The following is a 27,639-nucleotide window of genomic DNA, read 5'->3' as shown; positions in this document are numbered from 1 at the left end:
CAGCAAATGATGACAGCTTTGGCAGAGGAAGATGAGGGGGGGAACTGCATAAAAATCAGCTAGCCATCAGAATCGTTGATTTTCATTTCATTGCGTCGCACATTTGATTAACCGTTGCTGCAGCTGTCGCCTAGCGGCACCAAACAAATTGAGCATGCAACCTCTTGGCACACACACACACAACGCACATTGGCCAAAAATAAGAAAAGAAAATACAAAAAAAAAAAAAAAACAAAAAAAATTAAAGAGCAGCCAGCAATTTCAATTGATGATGTCGATGAGTCAGCAGCGTAAATTTACGCTGCAACATTGCGCATGGTGCACATATTCAATGTTGTTGTTTTCTTGTTTTCGTTGCCCTCTGCCACAAGCCAAAGGCAATTGGCAATTGGATAGCTTAATCATGGTAATTACTGCCAGACAGTCAGACAGACAGCCAACTAACAGTTAACTATCAGCTACCAATTCCAGACGCGCCAAAAGTCGTTTACAACAGCACAGAGTCTTAGTTGACTTTACCAAACAAATATACGATAGTTAATCGAACTTTGCCAATGACGCTAGAAACCCTTTTTTCTGATTGTTGCTAAATTTAGCCAGCTAAATTTACTTTGCTAATCACTGCAATTGTCAATACAGTCAATACACTCGATGAGTAACAGAAATTTCATTCACTACTCAATACGGTAAAATACTATAACTGCATAGTTCAACTTAACAAAACAAGTAAATTGTAATGTCGATCAAAATAAGACAAAATTCATTTCGAACTCTAACTAATTTTGATCTTTTGCATTTATTTGTAATTACGTCATTATTTAACATCAATTTTGAACCATAAGAAATCGTATTTTTACTTGATTTAAAAAAATTCTAATTCTAATTAGAGATTTCTACCTTCTCAGATCAAGTTTGTTTAAAATTTTTGTTACATGTTTTTCCAAACATACAATTTATCTACAGTATTTGTGATTTCTGAAAATTTGGTTGCGATTGGATACAAATTGTAGAAGTTATATAAGAAATACTTTTGTATGGCAAAAAAACGCCTACTTACTATAGATCTTAGTTACTTTGACTGACAATCTGATATGTTTTGTGATGTATGGTATATTTTGAAGAGAATACTATATCAATATACCAAAATAGCCTGCGGTATATTTGAAACCTCACACCGCACCGTTCTGCTGTTATTCTAAATTAAGAGTAGCACGTATCTCACAGTCAAGCACACTCGATTGTAGCTTTATTATTTGTTTGGAGAACAATTTTGCTTAAAATCACAATTGTGAAACTTTATTGTACAATTTAATAGCTAAAGAGCTGCAAATAACACATAATTCCTTTGTTATTTATTGACTTTTAGCAATATTTTATTTGCTTGCTAGTTATTGTCAATCTGGTTTACACAACAGTTAAACTACTGTCTAAAATAGTATACTACTAACTTTTCAGTTGGCTCAATCAGTTTTTGAGACCAGCAAAACTTCTGTTTCACATACAATTGCAACATACATATTTAATACAACAACTGTAACTAGTTTGAGGAAGAAAAGTGATTTTCCTTAACAATAATCCGAGTTTATGGCAAGTCAACTTGTCGATAATTGATTACTGTTAATTAGTCGCAATGTTGCAGTAATTGAGGCATAGATGAAACTGAGATGGAGTAACTTCAGAGCTGCATATTGGCGATGGTCAATTATCTGGCATTTACCTTCTACTCATGTTTAATTAGCTCACAAAATGGCAGACGCACAAAAAGCAATACGAACGAACCTGAACCTGAAGCTAAAACTAAACTCTACCTGCTAATTAGCCAGATTCCTCGACCATGTCGCTTTTACTCTTCTGCACTCATGTTCATTGGCTTTCCTGGCACATTGATGCTATTTAGCTTTTTAATTAATCAATAACATTAGCTGTGTTTTGTAGTACAAAGATAACAATCTAGTTTTATTTGCTTTGCGTAAAGTGTAATTAAAAATAAAAATATATATGCAACAGCGAAATTAAAATAGTAAAAATTGCACAAATTTTCCGCTAAATTTCAATTTAACTTCTATTAATTTAAGGCATAATTAAATCATATACCACACACACATAATAAATAAATAAAATGATTAACTAATAAACAAATATAAAAAATGATAAAGAGTTTTATAGCATAGTTTCAATAGAATTGTTTAATAATGTTACAGACACACAAATTCAATCACTTGGTCGCAAGTTCTACATATTTCGGTGTGACCGTTTTAGCAACATATGTGTGCCTAAATTTTACACAGTAAGTTGACAAACATTTTTCATGGTCACACTGAAAATCATGTTAATTTTCGCTGTCTTTGCTAAATGCATATTTTTATTCTATTTATAAATTTGCATATGCGTAAAACTCAATGAAAGACAAATTATATATTTTTCAAAGACAAAAAACGTATTTCATTCTACAATTTCTAAGAGAGCAAGAGGGAAGATAAAGAAAAGAATGAAAAGAAAGAAAGAGAGAGAAAGCAGTTGATGCCACATTACTCGGTTAATATTGTCAATGGCAACAGATAATCCCGAGCAGCATATTTCTCGCCCTTTCCCTTTGTCTCTTGCTTTGTTACACATTGTGGGTTATGTGTTGACTTTTTGCAACTGTTGCCCACACACACACACACACACACACACGCACACACATAAAGTAGACTTGTATTTGTGGTTGCCTATGGGCAAATGTTGATGAATGTTTGTGGCAGCTTGGAGCATGAAGTGAAACTAATGGCAACAGTTTGAAACGTTGCAACGTGGTCGTTGCCTGTGTGCGTGTTCTTCTAGTTGTTGTGTGTGTTGCAACAACGTTGCCCCGTTGTGGTTGCCGGGCTTCGCTTTTGTTATGGCAACTCTCTCTCTCTCTCACTCTGTCTGTTTAAAGCAGTCAAACAATGAGAATGTTGTCAAATGTTGCCCGCTCGACTACAATTTCGATTAGATAGTTGCAGTTTGGTTTCCCGAACAACAACAACAACATTAACGAACCTCAGCCTCAGCCTGAGCTTATAGCTAACACACACTAGAAGCAGAAGAAGAAGACTGACTGACTGATGAAGCCACAGACCAAATATGGCGTGGCTGCCACAGCTGCCTCAACGATACTGTGCGAAGATGTGCGCAACTTTACCACCCGACGCCGCAATCTATTGTATCTGATGCATCGCTATCTGCTCGAGAATGGTTTCTATAGCAGCGCCGAGGCGCTCAAGGGCGAGGGACGACTCTCCGAGGAATTTGAGCTGTGCGACAATGTTGACCTGGATGCCATTTACTTGGAGTATGCCAGTTTCTTTAACATGAAATTTGGCAAATATCCGCGCATACTCAAGAAGGTGGCGCCTAAGCTCAAGCTCGAGCTGAATGCCGCACCAAAAAACGCCGCCGCCGCGGCGAAGAATGCTGCTGTGGCAACAATGGGAGGTGCACAAGAGGGAAACGTTGCACAAACGTTGCAGCGACCCGGCGATGCTGTTGCCTGTTGGCATGCGGGTGTTGGAGCTGCCACAGCCGCAGCAGCAGCCAGTCTTGCCACAGATCAACAGCAGCAGTTGACACACCAACAACAGCAACAACAACAACAGCATCGTCCGGCATTGCACATTAGGAAAATGGAAACAGCCGAAGCGACAGCAGCAGCAGCAACGTCATCAACAGAAACCAGACTTGCTGCATTCACTGAAATCGAACATGGCCATGCGGCAGATGATGCTCTGTTTGCCTCACTGGAGTGGCAGGCACTTGCCGAGCTGGTCAAGACGAGCATTCTCAGCGATGACCTCAAGCTGCGCTGGTCCGATGTCTGTGGCAATCAGCGTGCCATCGAGCTGGTCAAGGAGGCTGTGCTCACGCCCATCGAGTATCCACAGCTCTTTGCCCACGGCCTCAAGCCGTGGCGTTCGCTGCTGTTGCACGGTCCGCCGGGCAGTGGCAAAACCTTTTTGGCCAAGGCCCTCTATGCGGAGACACGCGACAAGGTGACATTCTTCAACATCACCGCGAGCATTATGATCTCCAAGTGGCGCGGCGAATCGGAGAAAATCTTACGTGTTTTATTTCACATGGCAGCGCGTCGAGCGCCATCGGTTATCTTCTTCGATGAGATCGAGAGCCTGACCTCGAAGCGAGATCGTTCCACGGATCACGAGTCATCGAAGCGTTTCAAGAACGAACTGCTGCAACTGCTCGATGGCATGGAGCACACGCTGAGCGGCGTCTTTGTGCTCGCCAGCACCAATCTGCCGTGGGACATTGATGAGGCCTTCTTGCGTCGCTTCGAGAAGAAGCTGCTGGTGCAGCTGCCCAGCGCCGTTGAGCGTTCGAGTCTCATCAATCGACTGTTGGGATCTGTCATCAGTTTGACGCCCAAGCTGTTGGAGGAGCTGGTGAAGTGTTCGGAGCATTTTACGGGCGACGAGATACGTTTGGGTTGCAAGGAGATTAGCATGCAGCGCATGCGTTGCGCCACACGCGTTGGCGGTGGCGGTGGCAAGGAGGCAACCAAGGAGTCGCAGGCTGTGCAGGAGGCGAATGTGGAGCGTGCCTTCAAGCAGATTAGACCACTGGGCATGAAGCTGCTGGCCAAGCACGAGCAGTGGCAGCAGGAGAACGGCTCCTGACCAGGCACACACAAATAACACTCGCATTACAATCGATTTAAGTTTACCTTCTACTGTACGAATTCTGAATAAAGGCTAAAAAGAGCGATGATCGAGGGGAGATATCAATATTTAATAAGAAACTGAAACTGAATAGAGATCAAAAATGTCACATTGAACTACGTTTATATCTCATTGCATTTTGCTGCATCTAACAAAAATGTAAACTACACAAATATCACACAAACTTGATAATCTTTTACTTCAAGCTAATAAATGCAAATGCAACATTAATAAAGTAACAAAACCGGCATTTCTAATTAGCAGCATCTGATATATAAAAAAGTGCATTTAGTGGCATATACTCCTTATCCATTATTTCTCATTTTAAGTATAACAAAATAACAAGTAGTATATTTTTCTGTTGTATAATATAATATAATATAATATAATAATATAATATTTGTCTTCTAAGTATCCCCAATTTATACATATCAGTTTTACTTTGCGTTTTTTATACATAACAGCCACACGTTGCACTTAGTGGCACATTCTCCAAATTTATATAGCGGCTATTTAGTAATATATTGTTGTATAGAAAATATTGCTCTATAAGCGAGTTCCGTTCTTCGCTAACAACTGCTCAGCTTTGCATTTTTCTCACTTAACAGCCACATTTTAATAATCTCATTAATATAGTGGCATATTGCTTACACTTAGCGGCCACAAAAATAAAACCAAACTAGCATAGAAAACACAGAAAATTGTTATAGTTGCAGTTAAAATTACGCTCGTTTAACGGCAACAGTCGAGGCCGCTAAGCGAGATATGCTCTTAATTTAAGATAGTACTTGTATTTGTTCATTATTTAGACGATTTCAGAGTATGTTAGTGACAAGCATAAAATAAACAGAAAGGAGACAGAGAGAGAGAGAGAGCGAGAGAATAAATGTGAAACGAAGACACCGGTAGACCACAAGCATTAGCATTAGCATTAGCATTATCATTGGCATGTTACCTTCCCGTTGTGCGACGTCTCGCTCCCGCGATGGTCATTCGCGAGACATAGCGTCGAATGCGACCGCTCGACCTGCGCTGCCCATTCGACGCCGGCAGCGAACCGGCAGCGGAACGCACACTATACTCGGTGGCCGTCGAACTGCGACGATCGCTGCCGCCACCGCCAATGCCACCGCCGATCATGACATCCGAGCAGAGCGATGATGACATTATGGAGGCGGCCGAGCGTCGTTTGCCGCCGGTGAAAGTGCCGCCGCCACTCGACGATGTTGTTGTCGCCGAGCTGTCGGAGCGCGAGAAGAGCGACGAACGTTTGCTGCGACTGCTCGACGTGCCGGCGGCATCCTGTATATTGCTATAGAACTCCTCCGTCTCGCGATCATACGACGCATCCTCGTCGTCATCATCGAGCGGCGGTCGCTCCTCATCCTCAAATTCCTCCGCCTCGGTGGCCATCGTGTCGCTGCGCTGCGTCAATGTGCCACGCTGCTGTCCATTCGATGACGACAGCTGATAGTATTCATGTTGCGCATAGTCACGCGATCCACGCGATCCTCGCTGGCTGCTCCCGCTGCCGCTGCTGTTGTTCAGCGTGCGATATGGCGTGAGGATCATCGAGGAGCCCGAGTTGCTCGTCGTACCCGAGTTGCTTGTGGTCGTGGTCACACTCAGCGAGTGTCGCTTTGCAACAGCAGCAGCGTTGCTGCTGCCTCCGGCAGCGTCGCCATCATCGCTGTCGCCGCCACCGACGCTGCCGCTGAAGGTGACCTCATGGAATTTCGATGATTTGCGTCGTGTGCGTGGCGGCATCTCGGCATGACCGTTGCCCATATTCGTAATCGATGGGCGTGGCCCATTGTTGTTGTCCTGCAAATGCAACTGCAGTTGTTGTTGTTGCTCTTGTTGTTGCTGCTGCTGCTCGTCAGTTGTGAGCGTCAGCGCCAGCGGTGGGCGGAGACCGGGAGCGGCGTCGTAGGCGCGTCGTCGACTCCAGGGAAAGGCGCGTATAAATGCAAAGATGATGAACAGCGTGGCAATCATTCTGGACTCCTGCTTTTGTTTAGCTTTCGCTCACATTGAAGTTGCTTCGTTGCGATTACGTTTTTCTTTTTTGTTTTCGATTTTCGATGTTCGATTTTTGTTTTTTAATTAGTTCAATTGTCGTTTTGTGTGTGTGTCGTTTTCATTATTGCACTTAACAGAGAGAAGAGACACAGACTATTGTGAGAGATAATGCGCATGGAAAGCAACAGTGTATAAGAGAGAGACAGAGTGAGGGAAGAGTTAAAGTAAGAAAGAGAGAGAGAGAGAGAGAGAGCGCGCGGCGGAAACGAGAGAGAAATATCATGTATAAATTATCCATTTGTCAATTAATTTTAAGAGTTATTATTCAACAGTTTTGTGTATGCAATTTTTGCAACTGTTCTTCTTCGGCATTTGAACAAAACGCTAAACGCAACGCTTCACTTGCTTTGCTGGCCAAATGATTGCATGATTGACTGATTGACTGAATGGCAGCGATTGAGCGAATGGACAAGGCAAAACACACATTCTGTGTGCGCGATTATGCGCAATTCCCATTGATAATGGGAATCAAATGCACAATTGCAAGTGAACTGGAAGTTCAAGTTAACTGCAGCAGCAGCAGAATTTCAATTCTTAAATTCGATTCGAGTTAGTGGCTTTAAAATGCAATTAAATGTAATCGCATTATGACCAAAAAACAATTGCAGCTGTATTTCGATAGAAGAAGAGAAAGAAAAATAATGTCTTGTTGTGGGAATATTTCAATTAAATTGCAGTCGAAAAACTATATATAAGCGTATACGCTATATTCCATTATGTCTAAATTGGCAACGTACACGTCATATTTGCTGTCTATCTTCCGTGCCACACATGCCGCACATGCGAGCTGCCACCTGGCGGCAGTAAAATTACCACGCACTACTTTTTTAATTTGTTGAAATTGCATTACAACACAAAAAGTGCCTGATGGAGCCAGGAGCCAGAAGGCAGAAGCCAACCAACCAGCCACAGCCAGTGAGCTGAGCAGGCGGCAGGAGCAACAAGGTGGCAATTTAGTGTTGCAAGTGCGCTTATGGTATCTGGACCGAGCAAATTAAAGTGAATTAAGTGCGTGTGCAACTTTGTGTGTGTGTGTGTGTGTGTGTCGGTGTGAGTGATAGAATATTTAATAGAAAGGCACCGTAAATGTCCTTGAAACAACTTTAAAACATTCGCAGACGTGCAGCAAACGCAACTCTTCATAGAGTTCCAGGCACATGAAAGTCAGACGCAATTGCAGCAGTGTGAAACGTTTACGAAGAAGGTGTGAAGTAGCATAAGAAAAAAGAATAGAAATAGAAGACACACTAGCTAAAAGATAAGACCAATGTAAATTCTATGGAACTTACGAAGAAGAGACAAAACAAAATAGAATAGGAAAAACTTGAAAATACTAAACTTAAAACAAAATTGAATTTAAAATCAAAAACCAATTCTGGTTCAGCCAAACGTGTTAGTATTATATTTTTACTTTTTTTTCCTATTCTTCTTTTCCACTTTTTCGTAAACGTTTGAGTGTTATTCTCAAACGTTCAGTACAACGAATGATGAATAAGGGAAAAATCAGAACAAAAGAGAAGCGAGATTAGGATAAAAACAAAAAATCGTCAAGGTGTTTGAGAAAAACATATCAAAGTGAAGATAAAACGTTTACGAAGACAGAGGATAAAACAGAATAAGAAATCGAAATGGGGAACTAAAGACTAAAAGTACAGCCATGAAAAATCTAAACAATTCTAGTTGAGTAAAACACTTAAGAATGATGGCAAAATTGTATAATTATAAATGAATGAAATGAAAGCTAAACAAATATTGGAGTCAAGCGACGATATATTTAAGACAGACTTATATGCCAGCAGAAAAAGACATTTCGAGATTATGAGACAGAGTAGAAATGAGGCTTAAGTGCCGACTGTGCTGTGCTGTGCTGTGGCATGAAGAATCTCATCTGGAATGCACAAAAGCAGCTTAAGCAGCAGCAACAAGCAATTCCAGTTGGCCTGATTTAATTTCAAGTTCTTGGTCATATTTTTCACTCTAAACTAATAGAAATCTATGCGAGTGTGTGTGTGTGTGTGTGTGTGCGATTTCAAGTCTAAGAATCTTGTAAAAATAAATATAAATAAATTTAAACAAGTGTTTATCTTGGTTGTCGCCAAGACAACCTGCAACGAGTAAGTGCCACATATACGATATATACTGACTGGTGTATATAGTATATACTATATGGTATATATGGTAGCATAAAGCGAGTCGTATATCGTAATAAGCAAAGAGTAGAAATGCCACTGGCGAGCAGCCACAGGTACAGCGAGTGGCATCAATTTTGCTAGCTCAACTCGCTCTCTTTCCCTCTCGCTCTCTCTCTTTCGCTCTGTCTCGCTCTCGCGTGGCTTCTGTGGCTGCTTATCGCGCCCGGCAGGCAGTCAGAGGCAGCAGCAGTAGCAGCAGCAGCGCACACTGTGGGGCTGCTTTAAGTGTTGGTAAACAAGCTAGAAACAGGCTGACAACCCCATCCTCCCTCCCTCCCCCTCTCTTCGCTGCCTTAGGCGCTGTTTGCTACTTTTACAGCGACTGCGCTCGACAGCCAGCCAGCCAGCCAGCCGACCAGCTAGCTACATATTTCCTTTCAATTTCATTTTTTTCTTCTTTATTTTTTTTTTTTTTTTTTTGCTTTTCTTTAGCAACTAAATCCATTTTTTTTCTTTTGCTGCGTTTTGCGTGTGAACGAGATGGCTGCCAAGGCGCGCAAAGTAGAGCAAAAAGAAGAAAAAAAAAGAAACGAAAATAATAAAAAAAAAACAAGTCGAGAAATGTGAAAGAAAAGATTTCTTCAAGTTGCAGCATCAGCTAAGCGAAGCGAGGGCAGCCAAGCAAACGCAACAACAGTCCCACTAACAACGCTCTTCCTCACCCACCCCCACCCCCACACACGCACACACACAAAGCACACTAAACCAAGTTGTTGTTGTTGTTGTTGGCACACACTCTCGGGGGCTAAATTTAAGTAGCAACAAATCACTTCATTGTTTGCGTGTTTACATAATATTTATACATTGTATTTCTATGAGTGTGTGGGTGTAGATATGTATGTGTGTATGTGCGTCCCACCATCACCATCATCATCATCATCGTCATCATCATCATCTGCAGCAGTCGCCAGTCGACACGCTGTTGACACGTTGCGAGCGGCATGTTCATTAATAAAGCGCTGCAACGAAATCCCAAAAAAGTATGCTATGCTTTTTTTGGTGACTGGCCACACATAGTACCAAAAAAAAAAAAAAGACAGAAGCAAACACTGTCAGAAAAAGGACTTCAGACTGCGAGTCGCCAGACAAAAGTCGGAGGATAACAAAAAAAATGTGTTGCAAAGAGCATTTTGCAGTATTTTTCATGACAAATGTGGCGGCGGCGACTTGGCAATTTCAATTATACAAATCAAATGAGCAGTGCAGCAGCAGCAGCAGCGTGAGGCATGTGGCATGTGGCCTGCTATGACGTCAAACAGGTCGCAGCAGCAGCAGCAGAAGCAGCTCAAGAGGCAAAACAGCTTTTCAGCTTTAAGAGGCAGTCGAGCTGTGCACCCTCAACATCGTCGTTCGCTCACTCGCTCTATGTGTGTGTGTGTGTGTGTGTATGTTTAAGTGCAACATCATTATTATGATTATGGCTGCAATCATTAGAAACATCATCAGGCCGTCGAGAGTTGACGTCCTTCTCTTTGCTGCTGCTGCTCATAAATAATGTAACACAAAATATGTGCAAAATACAAAATCCCCAAAACCGAAATGCGCTAAATGCAAGCCATGTTTTATACATGACAGAGAGAGAGAGACAGGATGATAGAGCAAGAAAGAGAGAGAGCGAGGTTGATTGAGGTTAAGGCTAGCTGCTAGCGACCCCAGAAACTGCATTAACAGCACAAAATGCATTGCATAATGCAAAACATACACGCACATAACATATTACATGCTCTCTCTCTCTCACTCTCTTTATATATATATGTACATATATATCCATTTTCCATTTGCAAACCATTCAATAAACACACACACACACATACAGAGATACAGATGTATGTGTGTTAATGGAGAGCTGGCAGATAAGCAAATTCAATTATCGACACCGAATCGAATCGAAGCAAAACGGCATAATGTATGCATTAATTTATGTACAACAACGCATCCCTCTCTCTCTTTATCTCTCTGTCTCTCTCTCTTGAGTGCCCTTTAATTATCAAATTAATGCACATAATTAACTGCAATTGGAACTGAAGAAACTGTAATAAGTAATTGCGTTTTCTTTTGCCTAAGCCGCTTAAAGCACAAAATTACAAAATATCGGATTATAATCCGCTCAAAATTGAAGAGATTCATTCAAACGCTGACAAATGATGTGCACAGTGCTTTGTGGTTGCTTTGCTTTGTCCGGGGCCCAAGCAAATACACATCCCTTAATAATCCGCAAGCGGACAACGGGTTGTATACGTTACGGCTGCCACACACAAAAGCTGACCAGCAGTAGCAACCTTGCTGCTATTCATTCTCCATTCTCCATTCTCAGTTCTCAGTTGCCCCTATCACATTGCTCTTGCACTTCTTTTCCCACGAGTTTTGTTGGCATAGCTGCAAATGTTGAAGAAGCTTTTGTGCTCGTGTTTTCAGTCGAGCCTTCAACAACAATGATAATGTTCTTGATGATGATGTTCTTCGATGCTGTTGCTGTTGTTGCTATTGTTGTTGTTGTTGATGCCAACGACAATGCCATTTTCAATGAATCTCAATGCAAACGCTGCCCAAATTAGTGTCAAACGTATTGATTCACATGCACACACTCACACACACACACACACACACACACACACATATGTTGTTGCTGTTGTTAATGGCGTTGCAATTTGCATATGTGTGTCAACGTTGTTGTTGTTGTTGTTGTTGTCGTCCCTTGGCGCCTGTTTGTATGCTATGAATTTGCAGCTAACACACTTAACCCACTTGGCCACGACCACGCCCCCCCTTTACCTCCCTGCCACTTCGTCACCTTTGCCCTCTTTGCATGCACTTGGGCATGCAGCAGAGTGCCACACACAAACACACACACACACACTTGCAACTAATACATATGTTTTGTTGCATAATGCTTTGCACTTTAAATTTTGTTGTCCGAAAATTTCAATTAAATCTGATGACAACATCATTATGAGTGGGCAACAAGGGGTTAATTGCTGAATATGTGTGTGTACCGCATGTGTGAGTGTGTGTGTGTGTGTGCTGCTTGCATGTATTTGTTTGTTTTATGCGAAAAAGTCAATTGATGTCAAGTAGACCAAAAGTGGACAGCTTGTTGCAAGCGACTTTATAACCGAGTGTGTCTGTGTAAGTGTGTGTGTGTGTGTGTACTTTTGTATCTCAGCTTGACACTTGGCTGTGCTTCAACAACAGACCAACACACACAAAAAACAATAGAAAAGTAGCCAAAAAGAGTTGCTGCCAAAATCGTCCCATTTTGTTGGCTTATCAAGAAAACCATAAAAAAGAAAGGCGAAGAATTTAACAAAAATGTGCTGTATGCTTTGTGGTTGTTGTTGTTATTGTTGTCTTAAGTACTTGGCGAAAATGTGGCAAAAAGTAAGCGAAAGAGAAAGGAGAGAGAGAGAGAGCGAAAGAGAGAGACGGGGAGACAGATCAAAAGGCGTCACAATGGCTGGCAAGGTAGCCAAAATAAGCAGCAGCAGCAGACTTTAGCCCACCTCTGCCACGCCCACAAATTTGTCCAGCTGCCAAAATGAAATCAAAGCACCAAAATGCAATAAAAATAATCAAAAGAAACGGAACACGAAAAACAAGCAAGCCAAGAGGATAAAGAGAGAGAGAGAGAGGGAGAGCGAAGCATTTATCATTTGATTTTTGGCAGTCGATTCTTTAAAATGCCACTTACAGTCTCCGTCTCAGTTCCGTCTCCCTCCCCCCTCCCCCCCCCCCCTTCGCTAGTAAAAAGCACTTCTTCCCCTCCAGTCTCTCTCTTGCCTCTTGCTGCCTTTCATCTCTCTTTATGAGTTGTAATTTCTTTTGTGACTGCAAATTGAGCGGCAAAATTGAACGGACGTTTAAAATGGCGCCGCGGTGACGTCAGAGAGGCCAACAAAACCAAAAAAAAAGAAAGCAGAAAAATGAAGAAGCATATAACCAGCAAAAGTAGAAGGTGATAGGTAGTATGTAGTAGTAGTGTAGGTAAAAGACAAAAGCAGCGAAATGTTCCGAGGGACAAACAACAACAACAACAAGAAGAAGAACATTTTTGGACAGCGCAAGTCGCAGGGCCATAAAAATAGCTTGGCTTGCAACAAATGTCACGTCAGAGATACACAGCCAGCACTTTCCTCCTTCTCCTTACCACTCCCTTCTCCCTTCTCCTCTCTCTCCTCTCTCTGTGTCTCCACACCCAAGAAAACTGGCAGCTTCGAGTCCTTGCCAAAGCCATTTGACAATTAAATGCTGCGCTCCTCTTCGCCGGGCAAAACAATAAGTGGCGGGCAAGGCATCTTAAAAATGTGTATGTATTTGTGTGTGTGTGTGACTGTCTGTGTGTGTGTGCGTATGAGAGGGAGAAGGAGAGACGTAGCTAAGGTAATGACGTCGCTTTTAGCGCGCCAGCCGAGGCAAACTCAATTAAATGTGACAGTGAAAATGGCTGCCTAAAAGTATGCTTTATATTTTTCGCTCCGAAATGCTGGAGGCAGGTGTGACAAATAGCGAGTAAGAGCGAGTGAGAGAGAGCGAGAGAGAGAGAGATAGAGTGTAACTTGTCTCGTTCTTAGGCTGACGACAGCTGTTTGGCTGTTGACGTTTTTAAAGAGCGACAAATGAAAATGAATTCGCGACTGAATTGGTTTTTAAATACATGCGATATTCATGCGAATTCGCTGCGAATTTGTGTATGGGAAAGAAGAAGGGGAGAGAAGGGGCATGGAGCAAGGCAAGGCAAGGCAAGGCAACGCAATGCGCCATCAGCGTTTTCATCTTTATCACCATCGCAATGGCAGCAGCTGCCAATAAGCAACGATTATGCTTGTAGCAACAATCGACTTCACTCTCAGTCTGTGTGTGTGTGAGTGGGTGTGTGTGTGTGTATTTTTGCTGCCTTATAATGTACGCTATTTGCTGACGCTCCTGTTGTCAGTGTGTGTGTGTGTGTGCTAATGTCCTACAAAAATGCATGCGGCACTCAGGAGAGCAACGGCTGCTGTGTGTATTCATGCGTGTATATATCTATATATATATATACCTAGTATATATATATATCTGCGTGTGTGTGCCAGCACATTGATAGCACTTGTGAGGCGCTATAAACTGCAAGCAGTTACTTGCAAAGAAAAAACACAGGAGGAGGAGGAGGAGGAGGAGGAGGAGGAGGAGGAGGAGGAGGAGAGAACTGCCTTGGCAAAAGACTCGAGACGGCAAATTGCTCATACGTCATGTGTGCCCAGCAGGCATTCACTGTGCGATGCCGCACAAGAACTTCAAAGTTGAAGCCTCAAATTGACTGACAGACTAAAGCAGAGAGAGAGAGGTAGCGCGAACGAATGAGATAGACAAAGTTTACAGCCATTGTACTGAGCCATTTCCAATTTGAAGCTGAGCAAGATTTAAGCTGTCAAAGTTGAACTCCATAAGCAGAGACTCGCATCCAACCAGAGAGTCAGAGCCATGACTCATCTCTGCAATGCGATGCGATGCGATGCGATAAGATTCGATTTTGTTACAATAGCCAGCTGTAAAACTGCAATCTGCTTTGACATACCTTGCAATCAATTTGCGAGAAAATAAAGCTAATACTTGACAGTCGCTTCGGGTGGCATTCGATTCGACAAATGCTCGCAAATTGAGTGGCGAGTGGCATACCGCAATTTTTTTGTTTGTTAGCAAATTGCTTCAAACGAACAATATATATTTTTATAGCAATATATATTGATTTCATTTACAGTTGAGTGCGATGCTCAAGCGGACTTTTTTCACCAGGAAATTTAGAGAGCTAATGTGAATACTAATGTGCAAATTAATGCTAATATTTTGAAATATTTTCAAAGTTGAATTTAAGATTATTAAGATTCTCAATTTCAAATTAAATGGTTTTAAAATATAGAGATTCTATGCCAGCTAATGTCATTTGTATAATGAATATAACAATGCGCTAGTTGAAGAGCTAATGCGAACAATAATGCGCAAATTAATGCTGACATTAACTATATTTATATAAAGTTACATTCAATATTCATATAAATATTACAATTAAACTCAATTTCAATGTAAATGCTAATAAAATATGCCAGCCAATGCGATTGATCATGAAGATACCAATGCGCCAATTAATGCTATGTTTGCAATGCTTAATTTTTATATTATTACTCAGTAAAATTTAAAATTTTATTTGAATTAATGATATGAATTCAAAAAGAAAATATAATTCAACAAGGAATCTGATTTATTTTTTACAGCAATGCAAATGCTAATGCAATAACAATGAGCAACATTAAGGCTGATAACAAAAAAAAAATATTTGAAGTGATTAATTCTAAATTAAAAACCTTATATGTTTTCTCATTTAGTTGATCACATTTTTGTGACAATTTCACATTAATGTGAATTCTAATTGCAATGCTAATGCGAAGTAATAAACTAATGAAAATGATGATGCGCAAATTAATTTACAAAGTTATTTCTCATTTCAATCATGGTTTTTTTGTACCGTCACAAACTTATACATCTATTAAAAATTGCATATTAATATGAATTCCAATCTCAAAGCTAATGCTAATGCTAATACCAAGGTTAATGCGTAGCCCGAAATATCATATAAATGAGGAAGGAGAGCAGCGTGCACCTCGTGCAACTCTCGTCACAAAAACAACTAATTAGTTTATAATCATTTAATGCACTGCAAATTGTCAGCTGCAAATTCGTGGGCGTCAGAGATATAGTTGGGAGGGGCGGAGGATGTAGACGGGGACAGAGGCAGGACTACGTCAACTGGGGCAGCAGCAGCAGCAGCTGTGGCAGCTGTGTGTGCATAAATTAAATTAAAATTAAACGTTTCACTGCTTAAATGATGAGCTTTAAATAGCGACAGGCGATAAACTGCGTGCCAGATAATGATGATGATGATGACGATAAGCATAATGAAGATGCTGAATGCTGATAACGTTAAGACTACCGATGATAATGATGATGACCACAACAAACCGAGAAAGGGAGAGAGAAGGTATTTGAAGCATCGTTTCATCGTGGCATTTCTTTTTACCTTTCGACACAATAAAACTCAACTCAATCAACCCCACACACATATTTGCGAAAATTACTTAAGCTTTTAATTGATCATTTATGGATGGAGCAGAGGGGAAAGAACGAAAAGTGTAATTCGATGATGAACCAGACTCAAAAGCGAAGTATAAAAGGGGAAGAGAAGCTGGATAAAGAAAACGAGTTAATTTCAATGCGAGAGAAGAAAAATGTAAATACAATAAACTAATCGATATGTTCAACATTGAAAGTTAATTTCTTTGAGCGAATTTAATCAATTTGGACGAGTCGAAAAGCTATCGACATTCAAGAGAGATACACATACATTTATGTACATATATAGTATATCTTTTGTAACCTTCAGCGGCAAAATCGACAATAATTTTCAAACCATTGAGGAGCATAAGGATGTTGATATTATTGTGCTTCGTGTTGCTGTTGCTGTTGTTGTTGCTGTTGTTGTTTGGCGATATAAAAATACCACATAAAAATATTTCTCTCATATGTACTTACAGGAATGTTGCCCAAAATGAAAGTAAATGCGTATAAAAATGGCATTAGAAATACACAAAAGGAGACCAAAGCAGCGCAGCATTGAAAGCAAGATGATAAGCGACTGATGTGCGGGGGGAGGAGGAGGAGGCAAATGTAACAGAAACAGGAAATAAAAATCCACTTTAAGCGTTTTGAATACAAATGCAAATACACACAAGCAAAGCGCTTGAAAGAGAAAGAGAGACAGAGAGAGAGAGAGAGCGTCTGACAAGTGAGTGAGTGATGAGGAGCAAAGAAGGGAGAGACGAAGACGAAAACGAAGAGGAAGACGGAGACGGAGACAAATGCGGTCACATTGAGGTACATTAATATATATAAATATATATATATACATATATATGTATGTACGTATATATACTCGTATTTCTCTGAAAGGCAATGGCGCCTGAAAGGGTTTTTCTCAGTATTTTCCTTTTTCTTTTCTCCCATTTTCATTTTCATTTCTTTTCTTCTTCACTACAAATAACGATAAGTGTGTGTATGTGTGTGTGTGAGTATCTTTGTGACGTTGCCACAAGCTGTCATATAAACTGCAAGCAACTTGGCGGAGCACAAAGAAGATGCCACAGGCGCCCATGAGTCAGTAGAAAGTAGAGTAGAAAGAAGCAGAAGTAGCATCAGAGGAAGCAACAGAGGGAGGCACATAGCATGCCGCAAATGAAGTGACAGAAAAGAGTGTCTGCATACATGAAAAAATCATAGCATCGTTTTAGGCGCCACAAGGCGACAAAAGTCGCTCAGGTAACACACACACACACACACACACTTAAATATACAAAGAGAGAGAGAAATGCGATAAAGTGACACTCAGACAATCTTACAGACAGAGACAGAGACAGCGAGCAAGACATGCTCAGACTGCTAAAGGCAGACAACTGAAATGAAGAAGTCAAATTGATGAAAATTGCAAAAACGGAAGCGCAATAAAGTGCACGAAGCGAGGGAGAAAAATGTTGCAGACAATTCGCAGAGAGACTATGCACAGCACCAACAAAATGAGAATGGAATGGAATGTGGTATTAAAGTGCGTCGACTGCAGAGCTGTCAACGCGAAGGCAACTATCGAATCGTACTATCGATAGAAATATAAGTTAATTTACAAACTAATTATTTGAATTTTTGTGAACTTCGACTGCAGAGCTGTCACTAAGGCAACTATCAAATATTGTGATCGATTCAATTATCGATAGAAATATATAAGTTAATTTTGTAATTTGCATCGTTTTTCTGACTTTAACTGCAACTTAAGAAACTATTTATTTTATTCACTGTTCATTAACGAAATTATCGAATTTAACTATTGATTGTTTTATCATTAGAATAATAAGTTAATATTTTAAATGTGTATCGTTTTTGTTCACATAACATATACTGCAGCTGTAGAAACTACTTATATTATTTTTTGTAAAGTTCGGCTATAGATGTGTCACTAAGGTAACTATCGAATCTTACTATCGATTGTATTGTTGATGGAAATTAAGATAATATCGTTGTTTTTTTTCCACTTTAACTGCACGTTTAGAAACGGTTTTATTTAATTTGGAAAATTTGCTATTGAAAAGTCATCTTACTATCGATAAAAATATAAGAGAATTTTGAAATTTGTTTTCTTTTTTACTGTTATTTAATTTGTAAAATTTATACAATAGATTTGAAATGCAAATTTGTTTTCGCAAGAGTATTAGCCATGAAGCAAAGTAGGCTACATTAAAATATATAAATTTACTGTAAACGTTTCATTGCAAAATTAAAAACCAACGCATTTAATTAATTTTTTTTGTCTTTGGGAAATATTGATGTAATGTATCTTCTTCTGTCCGTAGTTATTTTGAACTAATACCACAAAAGAATTTCTAGAGTTTAGATACAGAGAGAGTTTCTAGAGTTTAGATTGTGATTAAAAGTTTTTCACACTTTAGATAATACAGTGAAGAATTGAATCTGATTTAATATGGTCGATTATTGTATTTTCTTTTTTAATACCACTGAAAAAGACGCTACTGATTTTTGGATATTTTCGTAATAAACGCAAAGAGGGAAGAGAAGAGAGTAGAAAGACAGTGAGTGAGAGAGTGAGAGAGAGAGAGGGAGGGAGGGAGAAGTTAGAGAAACACATGGCGCGCAAATAGCAAGTACATACAATCAACGAAGTGCAAAAGTAGAATGAACGGAAACGTTACTGGCACAAGGACCTCAAAAGTATGCAACATTAAGTGTGTGCGACGTCATCAGTTGCCTCAACTTGCCTCACGTCTCAGTCTCTTTCTGTCACACCCTCTCTCTTTCTTTCTCTCTCTCTATCACTCTTGCTCTTGTTGTTTTGTTGTCTCTATTCAAGCAGCCGGGCAGCCCAACTGTCTGCGAAGCTCTTATGTGCCATTTTGGCACAAGTTTTGCTTGCACTGTCTGCTTTGTGGATACTCTAACATTTCGTAGAAATCATAAATTTAATTCTAAGCTATTGCAATTGTTTCCATATTTATTTTGTAGGCGAACGAGAATCTTTTCCTTACAAAAATCTTCCATATTCTTTTTAAATATGTATTTAATTATTTAATCTCGCTATCTTATTATTTTAGTGTTTATGTTGTTAAATATTCAACTTTAATTCTCACTAAGTAAACGAGTTTAAATAATAATATATTGAAGTAAGGAATATTTAGTTCAATTAATGTAAAAATTTTCATATATATTTATTTATATAATCTTTCCATCTCATTATTTCGTGTTTAAGTTGATAAAAATTGAATTTTGTTGCTAAATACTAAATAAATCAGTTTGAATAATAATATACTAAAATTAAGAATTTTAGGTTCATTTAATGCAAAATTCTGCCTCTAACTAAGTGAGTTTAAGCTGTTCAGAGTTGCATTTTGTTTCTTTATATTTATATTAAAATAAAGAATATGAAGTTCACTTCATGTAAAATTAATCAAAATATGTTGGAAAGAGAAAACATAAAATGACTCGACTTTTTCAGAGAATTCACTCAACTAATTTTGCCATATGAATGAAGAAAGACATCGAGAAAATTTAGTTTAATAATATGGCAACCAACTTTTAAAATGTATTTCAACATCAAAATAAATATGTATGTCAAATAATTCCCAACACACAAATCCTATAAAATTGTAATTAAACATAGAGAGAGTATTTAAAGTGCAGTTCGTTGAATTTATACTTTCTGCTTGCTGTTTTTGTGTGTTGTATTTTTCTTTTTGTATATTATTATTTTTATTGTTGCTGTTGTTGTTGTTGTTGTTGCTGCACTCGTCGTGAGGAAAAGTCTCATTAACAAAATGCACAAAAACAAAGCAACATGAGTGAAAGTGAATAAGAGAACGGGAGAGAGAGAGAGAGAGGGAAGAGAAGCAGAGCAAAGGCAAAACAACAAGAAGAACATCAACAATAATATTAAGGAGCGGCAACAACAGCAACAACAACAACTTGTCGCGCAAAGGATCCTTGAGCCTCTTCAAGTTGCTTGTCGCTGTTCGCTGTTGTTGTTGTTGCTCTTGTTGTTGTTTTTGTTGCTGTTGACAAAACGAAGCAGCGCAATGGCAACAGTAGCTGACGATGGAGGCGGGGTGGATGGAAAGTGTGGAAAATAGAACAAAATGTTTGCCACTAATCAAGTTGCCGACAGTGAAAATGAAAATGAACTGCACTCTCAGGTTTCAGTGAAATCTCGAAAGTTAAATTATGAAAATTCCAACACACAATGATATTGTGTTAAGCGAGAAAGAGATGAGATGAATGAGAGAGAGAGGGAGACAGCACACACACACACACACACACACACACACTGCTGCTGCATATATAAATGAATAAATGCCAAAACAATTTACATAAAAAATATTTGTGCCAAAAAAGTTTTGCGTTTCACTTTTGTTCTTGTTGTTGTTGTTGTTGTCGATGTAGATGTTGTAGTTGTTGTCGTTGTTGTTGTTGCTGCTGTTGTTGCGAACACAATTTCCATATGAAAAGCGACGTGTGGGCGTGGCTGGCTGTCGCCTGCTTTTGGGGCCTCTGAGCGCTGAGCTGGTCTGGCTTTTGCGGTTGCCAGCGAGTTTATCAACTGAAGCGACGCCTAATCAACATCAAGCCAAACGCCATTAGGCGACCGCACAATTTACAGCTGTTTGTCAGCCCTTCTCTCGGCCCCCGTATGCCCGACTCCCCCGTCATCCTCCCTCTTCCAACCCCCCTGTCACTTAACCCAAACACACACAAACTTTCACTCAACGCGTATGAGCTGCGTTTTGGTTTTATTCTGACTGCTTCTGCTGCTGCTGCCTCAAGTTGAAATTGAATTTTAACATATTTTTGTTTGCATTTCATTTGCGCAACTCATTAAGCCAAAAACAGCGAACAACTCGAACTTCTCCAACCAACCTAAAACATTCCCTTTGCATTCTTCCCTCTCCTCCCATCCGTTGCTGTAACGCCCACGGGAAACGCATGAAAACACGTATACGCATAGCTGCGCATTAAAGTAGGCTACACAATTTGCAAGAGAGCGCTCGAGCGATCGTGACGCACACAATTTGCCACAGTTCGCTGATCACGCACCACAACACACAATTTACTCGAGTTAACAGCGAAAATATTGCACATACTGAATTGAAAATGACGAGCTACATTTAAGTAGAGTGCAATTATTTACATACAGTTATTTATTTTGATATCCACTATTTAAGAAATTTTTTTCTATTCTTACTACGAGTCTTACTTGCTTTGCCTGACCATCTGGTATATTTCCACTCTTTGGTATATTTGCATGTACATGCATATCATTACATATCAATATACCAAATATTGCACTTGATATATTTCAGTATTTTAGCAGTATGTGTATTTTTTATATATTAAAATTAATACCTCATTGCGTAGATGGTGAATTTTAAATGTAGTACTATATAAATATATCAAATATAGCCTGTGGTATATTTTTAGTATTTTTGTGATTTACTCATTTGGTATATTTTAAGAGTAATACCGCATTGCTTGGTTGGTATACTTTTAATGCAGTACTATAGCAATATACCAATTGTAGTATTCGGTATATTTTGGTATTTTTGTGGTATCTTAATTTGGTATATTTTATAAATAATACTACACTGTTTTGTTCTTATTAAATGTAGTAATATATCAAAATACTAAATACAGCCCCTGGTATATTTTAGTATTTTTGCGTTATATTCATTTGGTATATTTTAAGAGTAATGCCGCATTACTTAGTTGGTATATTTTTAATGCAGCACCATATTAATATACCAATTATAGTATTTGGTATATTTTGGTATTTTTGTGGTACATTAATTTGGTATATTCACTTCACAACTGCATGCGATTTTCATATTTGTTCATTGGTAATATGGCTTTAATAAATTGTTTTGCATACGAATTTATGTTGTTACATAAATTTGCTATAACAGAATTTTTGTTTTATTTCTTTTATTACAACTGAAGCGTAAATTTTACTAGTGCAACTAATTGCAATGCCTCTTAAATTAATCATTTCATTCATGAATTGTGATGGAAAAAACTGAAAATTAAATGAATGAAAAATGCAAGCATATTAAATTGAATTAGTAAAGTTGCATTTGTGCTTCTATTAATGGCATTTATTTTTAATGAATGCAGCTGCATTTAATTACGATAGTCTATTAGTGAAATTTATTGTTGGCTAAACTTGCGGCATTTAATTAATATAAATTTGGTATTTTACACACAAATCAAGCGAACCAACTGAACTTCTGAATTATTAAAGCGTTGAAGCTTTAGCCGCTTTCGATTCAATCAATTCCTGATGTCCTTATTAATATGTATAAAGAAAAAAGTCGACAATCTTTTGCGCGCACTCTCTTTCTATCTGTCTGTCTGTCTGTCCGTCAGTCTGTGTGTGCGCCTGAATATATGCAATGAAAATTTTTTAAGTGCTTTAATTTTATTTCATGGCATTTGTATGCTTCCTCCCTTCAAGCTTAAGCATTTGCTTCCATCCTCCGTCTCTCTCTCTCTTGCTCTCTCTCGCTCTTCGCTAATAATTTGATTGTGTTTGTGCAATAAGCGGGCGCCCCCCGTAACAAAAGAGCGATGCGATGTGGTCCTGTGAATGTTATTTATTTATTTTATTTTTTCTTTTCTTTTTTTTATTTCGCTTTCTCTTACTCGTCTCTCGCTGGCATCTCAACAATTTGCATTAAAAATGCTCTTTGGCTTAAATATATCTACGTGTGTGTGTGTGTATATAAATTTGTATACGCAGTTTTTTTCTTGCTGCTTTTTGTTTTATTTTTGTGCACACACCACAAGGCCGCCTGTTGGCTAATCCGCTTTGTAGCCATTAATGGGCACGCCGCTCCCCGCATCTCCCCGCCTTGAAGCTGCCTGCAACACCATCGAATCGATGTGGGCACAGATGGCGTTCCCCTTCCCCCTCCCACCCCCAGCTCGTCCGTCACTACTGTCTTATGGCCAGGCCATAAATAAGAAGCCCTTTGGGCAGTCAACGCACGTAGGCGGTCATTAGATCAACTTTAATGTGATGCAGCTCACGTATTTATTTACTTAGATCTGTCTCAGTCTGTCTTTCTCTCTCTCTCTCTCTCTTTCTCTCTCTGTCTCACTAAAACAATAGGTCGGACAATTTTTGTTGTTGGTCGCGGTGGCACGCCCCCTAAAATGTTGGTATTCAATAAGTTCACACATCGTTAAACCAGGCAGAAGCAAGAAGTTCAAGTTAGCCGCTAATATTTGTGTCCTAATCCCTCAACATACTCTATAAGTAAGTGCAAGTATGTTTCGATAATCGCTTAAATCTATATTCTACAAACTGTGGTCTCTTCTTTCTTTAATACACAAATTAACCTCTTTTGATTCGATTATATTTTCTTTCTTCTTTTAGTCTTATCGCTATAGCTATGAGATTTCATTGAGGAAGTTTGCTTCGATAATTGAACAAATCTAGTCTATTCTTTGTTTAATTATAAATTAACTTATTTTGTTTAGAATTTATATTTTAGTTAGTATTTTCATAATATTTATTATTATATTTTTTTTATTTATTTGATTTTATTGTCTTTATAATATTTTTTATTTTATTTATTTTACTTTTATTTTCGTTTTTAATTTCTGTTGTACTTCACAACAGTTTCTTGTATTTTATTTTACATATAATTAATTAATTTACCTTATTTTTATTTTTAAATTTATTTTTTGTCAAATTTATCGATAATTTCATAAATTTTATTTAGATTATTATTTATTACTTTACTTTATTTAGTGTATTGTAAAGACTATTTATTTTATATTTATTTCATTTAATTTACTTGATTTTATTTTGTTTTTGATTTTATTTTATTTTGTTTTTTCTAATTATTGTTTAATGTTACTTATTTTTATTACTGTATTTGATCGTAAGTTTATTTTATTTTATTTTCTTAATTTCATTTAATTTAATATATTTAATTTTATTGTTTTTTGTTTGATAATCTTTTTTATTTGATTTTATTATGTTCGTTTATAATTTTATACTATATTTTTTTGTATTTGCTATATTTTATTTTAATGTTTTTCTTTTTGAATTTTATGATCTTTTTAATGTAATTTTATTCCGTTTTTTTATAATTTTTCTGTTCATATTTATTTAGAAAGTTTTTCAACAGCTATCAGTTTTCAATGATTACAAAATTGTGACACAAGCTGCTGCTTGATGACAAATTTGTGGCATGTTGTGTGGAAATGCAGAAAATAGCTTGGATTTGACAGTTTTCTGAGTGCAATTTGTTGTCATTTATGCCCTTTTGCATATCAGCAGCTTCTATGCACTTTTCTCAACTCCTATTGCCCAACTCACACATACGTATGGACACCTATGTGTGCGTGTGTGTGTGTGTGTAGCAGTTGATATTTCTCATTGCTGAAAATGTTCAGTAGCTTTTGCTGTGTCTGCTTTTAGATATTCCATCATCGCATGTCGCTGTCATTACGATTTCTTTGCTTGGCCGAGTATTTTTCTCTCCCTTTCCATTTTCCTGTTTTTTTTTTGCAGTTTTGTTAACGGATGCTGCATGGGGCACGAGTGGCAAGCGGCAAGTGGCATGGGCAAATGTCTGTGTAGGTATGTGTGGCAGAACTTTAATTGAAATCTTTTTGAGCACAAACAGCAAAGCGACTTTATGCAATTTCAAATACTTCCTGACCCAGCCACGCCCCTGCTCCCCTCTAGGGGGGATGGGGAGGTAGCGACAGCCTCGGCAAAAGTTTTGCCAAACAACTTTGGCTCAAAGACAAAGCTGCAGAGAGAGGTAGAGAAAGAGAGAGAGAGAAATGGGGAAATGGTAATGGAAATTTGTTTAGCTCTCAGCCAAAAAAGGGCGACGGGAGTGCAAATGCTGGGGCAAGTGGCATGTGGCGTGTGGCATGGTGCATGGGGCAACTGCTGGCAGCTGCAAAATGGTCAACAGACAGTTGCTCCTGTTATTTGCGGACAGATTGACAACAAAACCGAGACGAGAGTGACTGACACACGACGACGCAGCCACAAAAATGTTTGGTTTAAGTTTTTCTTTCTAACTGATTTCCTATTTAGTTAGCTACTTTGTTGTTGTTGTTGTTGCAATAGACATGCGATCGCAACGATCAATTATTTTGTTATTTATTTATTGTTCTAGATGCATGCAATGAGTAACAAAAAATCTGCTTAATAAAAGTGCATTTTCAATTACAATTTGATGACACGTAATTAGGGCTTCAACTACAAATTACGTCGAATCAGATTAAGAATCTAATGCTGTCTAATTATAATAATTGCCAACTGATTGTATTGAGTACAAATCACTTTAATAAATTAGTCTTAATGTTGTAAATAATTTGAGGCACTTGCTATTTTTATTTCTGCTTTAAATTATAGAAATTATGAAGCGGAAGTGTTTTATCGATAAATATATTTTATCAAATAGCACGTTCTAAAAAGATGTTGAAGCAATAGAATATGTTTTCTTTTTAGGCTTTTGCATATTTAGAAAGGTGGATCTGTTAAAGCCGCAAAAGGACATACTTATGTGTATTACTATCGATAAATATAATTTATCGAATTGTCAAGATCTTTTCAATTGTCACAAGTTCTTAAAAAAGAGTTTAAATAATTGAATAACAGAAACTAATGAGGCCGGAGAAGTAAAACTATCGACAAACATAATTTATCGAGGAGTGAATCTCTTTCAGATTATCACAAGTGCTTAATGAAGATTTTGGCTAATATATTATGTTTTCCATTTACTTTTATGCATATTTAAAAAACCGAATCTGATGAAATCGGAAACAGTAATGCTTAAGGGTATTACTATCGATAAACATTATTTATCTAAAGTAGCTAGATTATCACAAATTCTTGAAGAAGAGTTTAAATAATAAAGTATGATTTGCTTTTACTTTTCTTTTTTATATTTAAATAATAGAAACTGATAAAGCCGGAAAAAGTAATCGATAAACATAATTTATCGAATAGTGCTTAACAAAAAGTTGAGATAATAGAATATCATTTACTTTCACTTTTTTTTAATAACTTAAACTGATAAAGCCGTAAAAAGTAATACTTAAGAGTATTACTATCGATAAACGTAATTTATCGAATAGTCAATCTACTTTAGATTATCACAAGTACTTAACAAAGAGTTTGAATAATAGAATATGTTTTCCTTTTTACTTATTTTTTGCATATTTAAATAGCTTGAACTGCTGCTGAAAGTGCTGTGACAACAATACACAAAAGCCGACGACGATGACGATGACGATAACGATGACAGTGGCATGTAACGGAAAACGGAAATTAAAATCCACATACCGGCCTGTCGACAACGTGCCAATACACACACACACACCCAATATAAAAATATATGTGTATGTGTATTTCTGTAGAAGACACATCAATCCACCTCAAGAGCAAAACTCTGTCCCGTCTCTGTGCCTCGAATACCTTAACTACCCCCTAGACACTGGCGTGGTAGCATAATAAAGACGAAACGTTTAAATAGATGGATGAATTTTCAAGTTTTCGGAGAGACACACACAAGATGTGAAGGCGGAAAAGAGAAACAAAGCTATATGCGAGATGTGAGCTGAACATTTGTCTCTCTATGTGTGGGATATATAATTAAAATAAAAAAACAAAAATGAATGTAGGAAAAAGAAAAATAAACGAAAATATAATGAGCGACAAAAGCCGGAGACAAAAGCTAGATAAAATTTTGGAGAGAACGTGAGAGAGAAATTGTGGCAATTGTGGGAGGGGGAAATGAATGCAATATTTAATGAAATATTTCAAGTGAGCTAGCTTCGAAGGACGCGGTCCATTCATAATCATTTAGTGGCACACACACACACTCGCACACATACATTTTTGTGATACAGAAGCAGCAAAACTTTCACCTGAAAGCCTAACAACAGAGGTCCAGAGCAGACCACACACAGAGAACCAAACAGAGCAGAGAAGAGGGCAGCTAACTGAAGGTTGAGTATCCTTCAGTTTAGTTGCCATGGCACCCATTTTCCCTCTCTCTCTTTTAGCTATTTTTTAATTTAATTTTCCAATTATGTACTTATTATATAATACGATACCCACACACATCAAGAAATTAGAGAGAGCGAGAGAGAAGTAAATGTGTATATACTCTCGTGAGCTCATAGGAATTTTCGCAATTATTATTACTTGAAGAATGCAAGCATTTTCCAAAAAGAATTTCATCCAACATAAATATGTAATATCAACAAGGCAACGGAACGAAGAAGAAAATTCCACAAAGTAGCAAAAAAAAACAACATTTCCTAGTATCAAGTTGCTAATGAAAACTATTTGCAAAAGTATCCATGAGATACATGTAAACTGTCCCCTTCCCCTCCCCCTTCCCCTCCGCAACACACACATTTTGTAGTTGAGCATCACAAATATAGTACCTCAATCAATCATTATGGAAATGTGAAACGCTCGTCGTAGTAGTTGCCATTAAAAACCCTCTCCGAACAGAGGTTAACATTTCCAACTTTTCAATAGAGCGAACGAA

General features: G+C 38.3%; 2 protein-coding genes across 12 annotated transcripts in view; one reads left to right on the top strand and one right to left on the bottom strand.

The window, feature by feature from the left end:
- LOC132797332 (cAMP-specific 3',5'-cyclic phosphodiesterase) overlaps window positions 1-27,639 on the bottom strand; it is a 237,285-nt gene that overhangs the window by 41,964 nt on the left and 167,682 nt on the right. Inside the window, exon 1 of one of the 11 annotated variants that reach the window (XM_060809036.1) lies at window positions 5,653-6,836. The exons of 9 other annotated variants lie outside the window; for them this stretch is intronic. In XM_060809036.1, the coding sequence (XP_060665019.1) occupies window positions 5,653-6,695 (1,043 nt within the window). In that variant the 5' untranslated portion in view covers window positions 6,696-6,836. Of the gene's footprint in view, window positions 1-5,652; window positions 6,837-27,639 lie in introns of those variants that run through there. One more of the 11 variants, XM_060809037.1, reaches the window with a different exon arrangement.
- LOC132796864 (katanin p60 ATPase-containing subunit A-like 2) lies at window positions 2,965-4,919 on the top strand. The gene has a single exon (XM_060808206.1). The coding sequence runs from the start codon at window positions 3,090-3,092 to the stop codon at window positions 4,653-4,655; it is 1,566 nt and encodes a 521-aa protein (XP_060664189.1). The 5' UTR covers window positions 2,965-3,089; the 3' UTR covers window positions 4,656-4,919.

Source organism: Drosophila nasuta, chromosome X (genome assembly GCF_023558535.2).
Source record: "Drosophila nasuta strain 15112-1781.00 chromosome X, ASM2355853v1, whole genome shotgun sequence".
Lineage (NCBI taxonomy): Eukaryota > Metazoa > Arthropoda > Insecta > Diptera > Drosophilidae > Drosophila > Drosophila nasuta.
The sequence above is the reverse complement of the archived record's forward strand: the minus strand, read 5'-3'. Positions and strand labels throughout refer to the sequence as shown.